General features: G+C 35.8%; 1 protein-coding gene across 1 annotated transcript in view; it reads left to right on the top strand.

Annotated features, from left to right (window-relative positions):
• The window catches only part of EYS (eyes shut homolog), a 1,661,361-nt gene that overhangs the window by 958,768 nt on the left and 689,360 nt on the right, over positions 1 to 13,233 (top strand). The window contains exon 26 of the mRNA XM_060283543.1: positions 1,398 to 1,489. Within this exon, the coding sequence (XP_060139526.1) occupies positions 1,398 to 1,489 (92 nt within the window). The remainder of the gene's footprint in view (positions 1 to 1,397; positions 1,490 to 13,233) is intronic.

Below are 13,233 nucleotides of genomic sequence, written 5' to 3'. Positions count from 1 at the left end.
TATAATAAAAGAAAAAATTCAATACAATTAATAAAATCATCCATTAAATATTTTTAAATGTTTAAGTTTTACATCCCTGAAGATAGGAATTAATAAGTCTTAGCTGTACCTGAAAAATAATTTTCTGATATATTTGAACAAAACAAGGAGATTACCACCCCCCATACACACACATTGTTGGCCAGTAAATTATCATTTAAACTTAAATAACTATTTTAACTAACAACATAGATCTCCTAGTGATGTACATAAGAAATAGCTAAATTATTATCCATGCTACCAAAAATATTAAATATTAAATCTGGTCACCTTGATTGCATACTAGACACAGCATAAAAATGCAATAGACAAATGTGGCCTTTTACTTAGTTACACATGGCTTGAGAAGAATGTACAGCCAAAGGTCATGCAACTGATTTTCTGGTAAAGTACATGTAGATATATTTGTTTTTGGAAATCTCAGTGCTGTTTAACATAGTTCTTAAAGTGAACCCTCAGTAGATAATTTTATAAAGGAAAGGAACCTTTTTGAGATGACCAAATATAAAAAGTTAAGATATATAGCATTATGTTTACCTTTGGATTACATGTGGGAAGATATAGACATACCAATTTAATGTAGCTAGATGCATAGGAGTTATGAAACACTATGCAACTGTGTTTCTTTAACTTATATGTGGCTTACAGATCTCTAATAGATATGCTAAAGAGTATAAAGGCCCTTTCTGTGAAAGAATGGCCACAATATAACTGATATACTTTCAGGAACATGCTGTTGAGAAGATGTAGGCCACTGCAGCCCATTCATGGAATTCCCAGGGGTGTCTGGCCAAGCATATCTACTATAGACATGATTTGCTCCTTTTAAAACCATAACTTAGTTGGTCCAATTAACAATAATCCCACAAATGGCCATAGTCCCCTTCAATCCTCTGGAAGTTTAGGATGAATGATTAACTTTCATAATCTTTGTTTCCCTTGTGTGACGTTAACATCACTGTCTAGATGGTATACACTAGTGTTTGCATTGCTCAGTTACTAGTATCTAAGGAAAATTGCCTATTAACATTCACTCCCAGCTAGCCGAAGAAGCTGCCTTTCTCAACCAGGCTCCCCAGAATACAAGAGAAACCAGAAGTGTGTGTTTGTGTGTGCGTGCGTGTATGTATGTGTACATGTGTATGGTTTATGTGTATATATATATAATATGTATGCATTTATGTGTTTTAATTCTAGCACTTATTAGTTGCACACCTTGAGCTGTCACTTTAATTTTCAGACTTCTTATCTCTCCAACACAATAAAATATTACTGGTAAATTGTAATGTTCAATACAAAAATAAGATGTTAATTTCACACTGAAAAACTGTTTGAGGAAAAATTTTTTTTCCCCGTAGTACCACTTTTTCTGTGCTGGTGAAGCAAAATTGAAAAGCATTAACACTACTATTAAAGTGGATGATGGACGAAAGTATACACTGCTTATCAGGTAAGATACACTTTTTATTTCCACTTCATCTCATATGCAGCAAAGACTATTTCTCTGGGTATTGTTCTTGCACTTCAAAGTGGAGGCTCTCCTGATTAATATTCACATATTCTTGTATGTAGATTAATGTTCATCAAACCATTCTGTCTTGTCTGTATGTCCTAAAATAGTACTGGGGAAAGCATGTTATAGGAACTATATTATCAAGGAATTTACATAAGCAGATTTATAAAAAGAAGCCCTGAAATCCTCACAATGTTTTCCGCTTAGAGGAGTTGTGAAAACAAACTGGTATTTCTTTTGATAAGCAAAGTCAAATATATTCACTATAGAAAATGTGGAACATTCAAAAAAACATAAAGAAGAAAAGTAAAATGATCCATTATACCACAATTGATATAGAGTAATGAGTATATATTATTATATTCCTAAAAGCTGCATTTGAAGTTGACTTTACTCCCAAATCCTCACCAACATCAGATATAATTTTGCCAATCTATTAAGTGAAATTGACATTTCCCCCTAATTTGCATTTTTTTATTTTTAGTAAGGTCTAATTTTTAATACCTAGTATATATTATGTGTTTTGCCTCCCTCCACCATTTTTTCTAAATAAGTGATATTTTGAAACACACACCATCATCCTTATCCAATGTGTAGACTAAAGTAAGTTATTTGGTTATGGCAATAGGTTATTATTTGGTAAAAATAATTAACTGTTTAAAGCCAAAAAAAGAAGAAAGCAAAGAGGCAAAAAAACAGAGACTGGGAAAGAAGTAAAAGGAGAAGTTTTAAGGAAGTCTACCCTCTTTCAGCCAGAACTACCCAAATCCTATTGTCTAGAATCCAGACTCTTAGGGAAAATTAATGAAAAAACAATTTATTACCAACTAAATTGTGGAAAGGTTACATCACATATACCTTCCCTGACACTCAAAATGTATGTGTGCATTTTAAGACTCCTGAGATCCTAATTTAATAAAGTGTCGCTTTCTTTGCTTAACTCAAGACATGGGCACAGGACCCTTTAATGTTTTTCTTCAGCATTTTAACCTCTTGAATAACCAGTGCTGAGGGCAATACACTTTGGAAAATGCCATCCTAGCCAAGGTGATAGTTTCCCAAGGCAGAGTGTACCACCATCTGGACGGCTGGTGGTCTATGAACATTGGGGTAGCAGTGAGAATTGTGTCACAAAACACATATTTGGACCCTTCAAAGGAAACAAAGACAGGTGAGAAATGGTGGGAGAGACAGAGAGTGCACCAGAAGATGCTGTTCTAACTTGGGGAGTGTTGAAAAAGGGTTAAAAAATAAATTGAGAACACGGTAATCATAGTTACAGTTTATTAAACACCAATTATGTGTCAAGTCGTAATTCTATTACATATACAAATTTATTCATCTCTAAGAACAATTTAATTATTAACTTTTATTATAGTTTCTTTCATTTTTTATTGAAGTATAGTTGATTTACAATGTTTCAGGTATACAGCACATTGATTCTTTTATACATATATATATTCTTTTTCATATTATTTTCCATTATGTAGTTTGTTATTAGATATTGAATATAGTTCCCTGTGCTATAGAGTAGGACCTTGTTGTTTATGAATTAACATTTTATTATAGTTTTACTATCATTTCCTAGATGTAGAACTAGGAGATATAGAGGTTAAATACAGAAAAAAAACAGTTTGAAAAGGGCACAATTCCAAGGCTACTCCAAAACGTCTGAATATGTTTTAAGTCATGGGCACAATGACCCACGTTGTAGAAACATAGTGTAATTTGATCTCTTATCTTCTTCTACCCTGAAAGAACTGCTGCATGTTCAAGATAAGATAAAGATAAGAATTATAAATGATGTGCCCTGGGCTTCCCTGGTGGCGCAGTGGTTGAGAGTGCCTGCCGATGCAGGGGACGCGGGTTTGTGCCCCGGTCCGGGAAGATCCCACATGCCACGGAGCGACTGGGCCCGTGAGCCATGGCCACTGAGCCTGCGTGTCCGGAGCCTGTGCTCCGCAACAGGAGAGGTCGCAACAGTGAGAGGCCCGCGTAACGCAAATTAATTAATTAATTAATTAATTAATATAAATGATGTGCCCTGCAAAAAAGCCTTCAAGCAGCAAGAACAATATTTATTAGTAAGCATTAAACAACCACCATATGACGGATGCTTTACAGATACATAACTAACTAAGCATCACAGACTGGGAGACTTAAATTACATAAATTTACTTTCTCACAGCTCTGGAGGCTGGAATTCTGAGATCAAGATATCGGCAGGACTTGCAGCAACATGGCTGCAACTAGAGATTGTCATACTAAGTGAAGTAAATCATAAAGAGAAAGACAAATACCATGTATCATGTAAATGCAGAATCTAAAATATGACACAAATGAACCTATCTACAAAACAGAAACAGACTCACAGACATAGAGAGCAGACCTGTGGTTGCCAAGGGGGAGGGGTGTGGGGGAGGGATGGATTGGGCGTTTGGGATTAGCACATGCAAACTATTATATATAGGATGGATAAACAACAAGGTCCTACTGTATAGCCCAGGGAACCATATTCAGTATCCTGTGATAAAACATAATAAAAAAAATTTTTAAAAAGAATGTATATATATATATATGTATACATATATGTGTGTTTGTGTATAACTTTGCTGTAGAGCAGAAATTAACACAACGTTGTGAATGAACTATACATCAATAAAATTTTTTTAAAAGATACTGGCAGGGTTGGTTTCTTCTGATGCCTCTCACTTGGCTTGTATATGACTGTTATCTCCCTGTATCTTTGCACCATATCCTCTGTGTGTCTGTGTTCTAATTTCCTCCTCTTATAAAGACATTAGTCATGAGGGATTAGAGCCCACCTAATTGTTTCATTTTAACTTCTTATCTCTTTAAAAACCCTACCTTCAAACAGTCACATTCTGAAGTACTGAGGGTTAGGACTTCAACATATGAATTTGTTATGAGTCCATAACACTCATTTTGCACATTTCAAAGCTGAGAATCATAGAAAGTAAGCAACTTTCTCAAGATCACATGGTGCTAGTCAGTGCGAGGGCAAGATGAGAACCCAGATCTCTTAAATTTTTCTACTATAGCATGTCCAGTCTGTGTTTTAAAAGTGACTACATACTCTTTAAAGTGTTTTTTAAAAGAAAAACATTACATCTCAGGGGTACTTATTTTTTCTCTATCCTCAGCACATGTCACTTTTAAGGATATTTAACAGCAAAAAAAAATCACTTTCCTTAAAGTTATATAACTACAATTTGTTTTTTGCAATTTACACACACTATTGTTTTTTATTTTTATGAAAAAGTAGTTGACAACCTGTCTATATCTGGTCTAAGTTATCTAAATTCAGAAATATTTCTTCACAGGTCCTGGGTTTGTTTGAAATAATGGAAAATTTATAGAAATTTTTTTTTATGTTTATCATCTATAAAGAACAAAAGTGGAGCTCCATTAATTTTAGTTTTCTACACCTTTAAAACATACTTAGAAGTAAAAGGGAAAAAGAAAATTTCAATTTTGTTTAAATCAATTCAGGAATGCTGTAGCTATAATTTAAAAACAATTATATTCTGCGTGCACGTTATTCTTTATTTTTTCCTGGACATGCTGCACAGCATGTGGGATCTTAGTTCCCTGACCAGGGATCAAACCTGCGTCCCCTGCATTGGAAGTGAGTCTTAACCACTGGACCACTAGGGAAGTCCCTGTGGCATAATATTTTGACCATTAACATACCTTTAAAGTAAAGCTAATGGTATGCACACATTTCACCCCCAACTCTACACTCTCATCTTGTTTCTGTTGGATGATGACGTTCCATTGCATATGAATATAGGAGAAGTATCCTTCCTCTCATGCTATAGAGGAATAGTGGGGGAAAAAACAGCAAGGCTGTGCACCGCCTATGAAGAAAAGCTCTCTCAGAAAGACTGAAACAAATACTCTCTGTGAAAAAGTAACTTGAAAAGCTCATTATTTTTGGAACAAGGAAAGACAGGATTTCTGCAGAGAAGCACGATACTTTTAAAAAAGAAACGTGTGATTGTTTAACCTAACAAAAGCAGGAAGGAAAATATGGAGTGCTTAAATCAGGTGAAATGCACACTGGTATAGTAAAGGTACTAAAAGTACATGTACTAAACCTATTTTACTGAGATATTAGCTAAAGCTGTTGCTCATCTTTTAATGAAAGGGAGAGTACAAATGAAACCAAGTAGTGATGTTAGGCTGCAAAACCACAGCATATAGTACATGAAGAAGAAAAACAAACACAAATAGGTAAGCATTTGTCACCCCACTCTTGAACACCTTGGTACGCTTAAGGATGAGGTGCTCTGTAGATTATATCAGTGGGCTCAGTCATGGGTTCAATTGTGTCTCCAAAGGTTTGCATTGAAGTGCTAATCTCCAGTATCTCAGAATGTGACCTTATTTGAAGATAGCGTCTTTAAAGAGGTGATCAAGTTAATCTGAGGTCATTAGGGTGAGCCTTAATCCCATATGACCAGTGTCCTTATAAAAGAGGGAAATTAGGACACAGAAAGAGTCATGCACAGAGGGAAGACAGTATAAAGAGAGGAGAAGGCGGTCATCTACAAGCCAAGGAGAAGGACTTGGAACACATCTTTCTCTCGTAGCCCTCAGAAGGAACCAACACTGCTGACACCTTGATCTTGGACTTCTAGCCTGCACAAACATGAGACAATAAATTTCATTTGTTTAAGCCATCCAGTCTGTGATATTTTGCTGAGGCAGCCCTAGCAAAAAAATACAAGCTCTCTTGTCTTCTGGCTTCCTATGTGGTTCCATCAATGGGGAACACTGGAAAGAAATTCAAGAGACAAGCAAGTGGCATCATGATCTATAATCCCTTGACCTTTGTATGGTGTCCCAGGGGCTGGCTCAGTCCCTCCTGTGAAGGTATCAGCTCCTGGCTGATGGCTCTCCTCCAAGTACTGATGACTCCTTTCTTTCTGGTGGCCTTTAGACACAGAAGTGGTATCAGAGTAGCTATGCTGTGGCCCAGGAATACTATATTATCGCTTGTGATTCTACCCCCAACCACATCTTTATAAAGAGCTCATTTATTCAACCTTATTCAATTTATGCTAGTTCAAATGTGTTTTTGGCTGAAAACATGAGTGTCCTCCAGTCAGCATGGCAGAGAATGGGTAGATGGTTTACTGGTAGGGGAAAGCAGGCATGGAGGTGGCATGTCTCATTTTCGTTGGCATTCTGTTGGCTAGAACTTTGTCATATGAACACACCTAATGGCAAAAGGAGCTGGGAAAGCTTTTCTAGCTTTGAATCCAGGAAGAAGATAAATGAGCTAAAACAATGTGTACTAGACAAGATGAGAAATATTTCTAAAAGGGGAAATAAGATAAATGTCTATCTTTAGCAATAAAGACAAAAAATGTTTATAATACTTAATAGTTAAATTTCAACTACAGAATTTATATTTCTTTTAATCTTGGCCCTGAGTGGATTATTGGACTGCTTATACAAAGAAAATAGAAATTACTGTATATACTTTTTACTTATTAAGTTATTATAACTGCTCAAAAAATGTCTACAATATCATATTACGTGTTGTAAACAATTGCTTCATTCCACTGTCTTTCTATAACTTAAATTATCCCAACAGATAACTGTCTTGCCTAAAGTATGGGTACACAATGCTTAGGAATGATAAATTATTTCATCTTCAGACTGTAAACCTTGAACTTCTTATCTGTTTGAGTAGTAGAAAATAATATAAAAATGCAGCAGGCTTGCATTCAAAACAGAGGAGTTTGAAAGAAATAACTTATTTTATATATAAATGTGTGTATATATATAAACAAAGACATTGTGTGTATATATATAAACACATATATACACATACACATATAACATATATATAAAGATAATTGGAACATTATAACCACAGCAAACATCAAAGTTTTCTGCTTTGAAGGTATTAATAATAAAGACAAGGACTAGACATGTGTCAACCAAGGCAGGAGTGCTTTGGCTCAGATGGCAGGAAAATCAGTGAGATAGAAAAGGAAAGAGAGAAGCTCCCACATCTGAAGAGATGCCAGCTTCTGGCTGATCCCAGGCCTCTCAGACAGTTTGGCTTCAAAAACCCCGTAGTTGAAGGCAGTTCTGAATTAAGGTCTCAGAATTCCCAAGGAACTGGCTGTGTGGCTGACAGGGTCTTGGTGCTCCAGCCTGGTGTCAGGCCTGAGCCTCTGAACTGGGAGAGCTGAGTTCAGGACATTGGACCACCAGAGACCTCTCGACCTCACATAATCATAATATGAACTGACAAGGGCTCTCCCAGAGATCTCTGTCTCAGCGCTAAGACCTAGCTCTACCCAACAGCCAGCAAGCTCCAGTGCAGGACACCCCCTGCCAAACAACTAGCAAGACAGGAACACAACCGCACCCATTAGCAGAGAGGCGGCCTAAAATCATACTAAGTTCACAGACACACCAAAACACACCGCCGGACACGACCCTGCCCACCAGAAAGAAAAGATCCAGCCTCATCCACCAGAACACAGGCACCAATCCCCTCCACAAGGAAGCCTACACAAGACACTGAATCACCCACTGGGGGAAGATACCAAAAACAACGGGAATTACGAACCTGCAGCCTGCGAATAGGAGACCCCAAACACAGTAAGTTAAACAAAATGAGAAGACGGAGAAATATGCAGCAGGTGAAGGAACAAGGGAAAAACCCATCAGACTAAACAAATGAAGAGGAAATAGGCAGTCTACCTGGAAAAGAATTCAGAGTAATGATCGTAAAGATGATCAAAATGTTGGAAATAGAATGGAGAAAATACATGAAGCATTTAACAAGGACCTAGAAGAACTAATGAGCAAACAAACAATGATGAACAACACAATAAATGAAATTAAAAATTCTCTAGAAGGAATCAGTAGCAGAAGAACTGAGGCAGAAGAATGGATAAGTGACCTGGAAGACAAAATAGTGGAAATAACTACCTCAAAGCAGAATAAAGAAAAAAGAATGAAAAGAATTGAGGACTGTCTCAGAAACTTCTGGGACAACATTAAAGCCACCAACATTCAAATTATACGGGATCCAGAAAAGGAAGAGAAAAAGATAGGGTCTGAGAAAATATTTGAAGAGATTATAGTTGAAAACTTCCCTAATATGGGAAAGGAAATAGTCAATCAAGTCCAGGAAGCACAGAGAGTCCCATACAGGATAAATCCAAGTAGAAACACGCCAAGACACATATTAATCAAGCTATCAAAATTAAATACAAAGAAAAAATATTAAAAGCAGCACAGGAAAAACAAGTAACATACAAGGGAATCCCCAAAAGGTTAACTGCTGATCTTTCAGAAACTCTGCAAGCCAGAAAGGACTGGCAGGATGTATTTAAAGTGATGAAGGAGAAAAACCTACCACCAAGATTACTCTACCCAGCAAGGATCTCATTCAGATTTGATGGAGAAATTAAAACCTTTAAAGACAAGCAAAAGCTGAGAGAGTTCAGCACCACCAAACCAGCTTTACAACAAGTGCTAAAGGAACTTCTCTAGGTAGTAAACACAAGAGAAGGTAAACACCTACAATAACGAACCCAAAACAATTAAGAAAATGGGAATAGGAACATACATATCGATAATTACCTTAAATGTAAATGGACTAAATGCTCCCACCAAAAGACACAGATTGGCTGAATGGATACAAAAACAAGATCCGTATATATGCTGTCTACAAGAGACCCACTTCAGACCTAGGGACACATACAGACTGAAAGTGAGGGGATGCAAAACCATATTCCATGCAAATGGAAATCAAAGGAAAGCTGGAGTAGCAATTCTCATATCAGACAAAATGGACTTTAAAATAAAGACTATTACAAGAGACAAAGAAGGACACTACATAATGATCAAGGGATCAATCCAAGAAGAAGATATAACAATTGTAAATATTTATGCACCCAACATAGGAGCACCTCAATACATAAGGCAAGTGCTAACAGCCATAAAAGGGGAAATTGACAGTAACATAATCATAGTAGTGGATTTTAACACCCCATTTTCACCAATGGACAGATCATCCAAAATTAAACTAAATAAGGAAACACAAGTTTTAAATGGCACATTAAAGATGGACTTAATTGATATTTATAGGACATTCCATCCAAAAACAACAGAATACACTTTCTTATCAAGGGCTCATAGAACATTCTCCAGGATAGATAATATCTTGAGTCACAAATCAAGCCTTGGTAAATTTAAGAAAATTGAAATCATATCAAGTATCTTTTCCAACCACAATGCTGAGACTAGATATCAATTACAGCAAAAGATCTGTAAAAATTACAAACACAAGGAGGCTAAACAATGCACTACTTAATAACCAAGAGATCACTGAAGAAATCAAAGAGGAAATGAAAAAATACCTAGAAACAAATGACAATGAAAACAAGATGATCCAAAACCTATGGGGTGCAGCAAAAGCAGTTCTAAGAGGGAAGTTGATAACAATACAATCCTACCTAAAGAGAGAAGAAAAATCTCAAATAAACAACCTAACCTTACACCTAAAGCAATTAGAGAAAGAAGAATAAAAGAAACCCAAACTTAGCAGAAGGAAAGAAATCATAAAAATCAGATCAGAAAAAAACACTTCCTAACACCATAAGCAAAAATAAAATCGAAATGGATTAAAGACCTAAATGTAAGGCTAGACACTATAAAACTCTTAGAAGAAAACATAGGCAGAACACTCTATGACATAAATCACAGCAAGATCCTTTTTGACCCACCCCCTAGAGAAATGGAAATAAAAACAGAAATAAACAGATGGGACCTAATGAAACTTAAAAGCTTTTGCACAGCAAAGGAAACCATATACAAGATAAAAGGACAACCCTCAGAATGGGAGAAAATATTTGCAAATGAAGCAAGTGACAAAGATCAATCTCCAAAATATACAAACAGCTCATGCAGCTCAATATCAAAAAAAAACAAACAACCTGATCCAAAAATGGGTAGAAGACCTAAACAGACATTTCTCCAAAGAAGATATACAGTTTGCTAACAAACTCATGAAAGTATGCCCAATATCACTAATCATCAGAGGAATGCAAATCAAACTACAGTGAGGTATCACCTCGCACCAGTCAGAATGGCCATCATCAAGAAATCTAATAAATTCTGGAAAGGGTGTGGAGAAGAGGCAACCCTCTTGCACTGTTGGCAGGAATGTAAATTGATACAGCCACTATGGAGAACAGTATGGAGGGTCCTTAAAAAACTAAAAATAGAACTACCATACGACCCAGCAATCCCACTATTGGGCATATACTCTGAGAAAACCATAATTCAAAAAGAGTCATGTACCACAATGTTCATTGCAGCTTTATTTACAATAGCCAGGACATGGAAGCAACCTAACTGTCCATCAACAGATGAATGGATAAAGAAGATGTGGCACATATATACAATGGAATATTACTCAGCCATAAAAATAAACAAAAATCAGTTATTTATAGTGAGTTGGATGGACCTAGAGTCTGTCATACAGAGTGAAGTAAGTCAGAAAGAGAAAAACAAATACCATATGCTAAAACATATATATGGAATCTTAAACAGAAAATGGTTCTGATGAAACTAGGGGCAGGACAGGAATAAAGATACAGATGTAGAGAATGGACTTGAGGACATGGGGAGGGGGAAGGGTAAGCTGGGACAAAGTGAGAGAGTGACATGGACATATATACACTACCAAGCGTAAAACAGATAGCTAGTGGGAAGGAGCTGCATAGCACAGGGAGATCAGCTTTGTGCTTTGTGACCACCTAGAGGGGTGGAATAGGGAGGGTGGCAGGGAGATGCAAGAGGGAGGGGATATGGGGATATATGTATACATATAGCTGATTCACTTTGTTATACAGCAGAAACTAACACAACATTGGAAAGCATTTGTACTCCAATAAAGATGTTAAAAAAACAAAGGAAAGAAATAAGCCATTTAACCACTTTCCAATAAATAAAGATTTTTTTTCTCTAATGAAATATGCACATTATTCATTAACCTTTTCATTAACCACTGTGAGTAGTGTTAAGAAAAACATGCCAGTGGAATAATGATTTTACTTCAACTTGTACAAAATAATGAATAATTGATTCTGCTTCTAAAACGGTATTTACAGACCCAGCAAAACTTCTCCGTAACATAAACTTACTTTTCTTTCCTTTTCCCCAATGGCATATATTTATTCAACACAAAATATAGTGAAAAGGAGTGAAATTTTGTCATTTAAATTTGGAAACTGAATTTTAAAGTGTAATCTGCATTGGTCAGTTAATCCAATTAGTAATTAAGCATTTTAAAAGTTATCATGTTTAACTCAACTTATACAAATACTCCAATAAATTTTCAATTATATTTTAGAAACTTTTAAAACACAAGTTAATTAACCATTTAAAAGTAGGACATTTCCTATCATATTACTTGAATATCTGAAAATATTGGCTATTACAAAATTACTGAAATTTTTCTCAGAAAAAGTTACTTACTATTATTCATATTTTTAGTGAAAGCAGAGGAACCCAGAGCTAGTTTCATTTGTACTTAATATATGCATTAAACATCAGAGTTTCTGTTAGTATGTTTTTTCCTTAAACAAGGCATTAGTCATTACTCCATGGAAATTAAGGCTGAAACTATGCAGCCGAGGTTGGGAATATTTTAGGTGGGATCATCCGCAGAAAGTGTAGACATTATCCTCAACAGCATCTGGCAGCTACATACACGTGCATTTATGGGGAAGCTATCATGTGCAGGTATTCTTACCACATACCCAGGATATAAAAACTCACAGTACACAAAAGACAAAAGCCTGAGTGCTTTTTTAGGAAAAAAATGATTTCAGAATATATTTTTGAGCAACTTTTTATACAAGATAATATTATAGGCTAGAAATAGACAAGATCATAAAGTAGAGTTGGCTTCTTCCATCCAAATGCATGCTCTTAGTAGGTAAGAAGTGATGGATGAATCCTGACAATTCAGTGACAACTACTGAGACAGCCAAATGCATGGTTCTTTAGAGGCACAATTATCTAAGGGAACAAAGGCTAAGCAAAGCATAAATACACATTTTAACAGGTGACCATTTATTACCCATGTTCTTTAATTTTCCCTGATATCTGCCTTGATTTAGATGCTGATTTGTGCTTTCCCCTGTAAGAAAGACACTCTGATGTAAGTGAAAGTTGAAAATTCCGACTACTTGAATTTTCCTGCTACTTAATAGCTTGACTCACAGCTTGTCTTTCTGGCTTGCCTCATTTTCCTCTCAACTTGCCAAGAAGTGAACTCTGTCTCCTGTGCTAATATAAACATAACTGAAAACAAACTGAAAGTGGATAGTTCATAACTTTAACATTACATATACGAATGCGGAGACTAAAGAAAGGTCTTGCCAAAATAGATAAAACAAGGTTATGCCTGTCATGATTCTGCAAAACCTCTCTGTTAAATATTTAAGTGTAAATGTAAAAATAAAGATTAGGGTTGTCTTATTAAGAGAAACTTGCAATATTGAAGACACTTGTTGAATGATGAATTTTAATTCTCATTAAAAACCTGAAAAACTATGATTCAATTTGGTGCATTTTGAAATGCTAAATACATGATACACTGAATTTAAATCTTT

The sequence above is a fragment of the Globicephala melas genome, chromosome 14 (assembly GCF_963455315.2).
Source record: "Globicephala melas chromosome 14, mGloMel1.2, whole genome shotgun sequence".
Taxonomy (NCBI): Eukaryota; Metazoa; Chordata; class Mammalia; order Artiodactyla; family Delphinidae; genus Globicephala; species Globicephala melas.
This window is presented reverse-complemented; position numbering and strand designations above follow the sequence as displayed.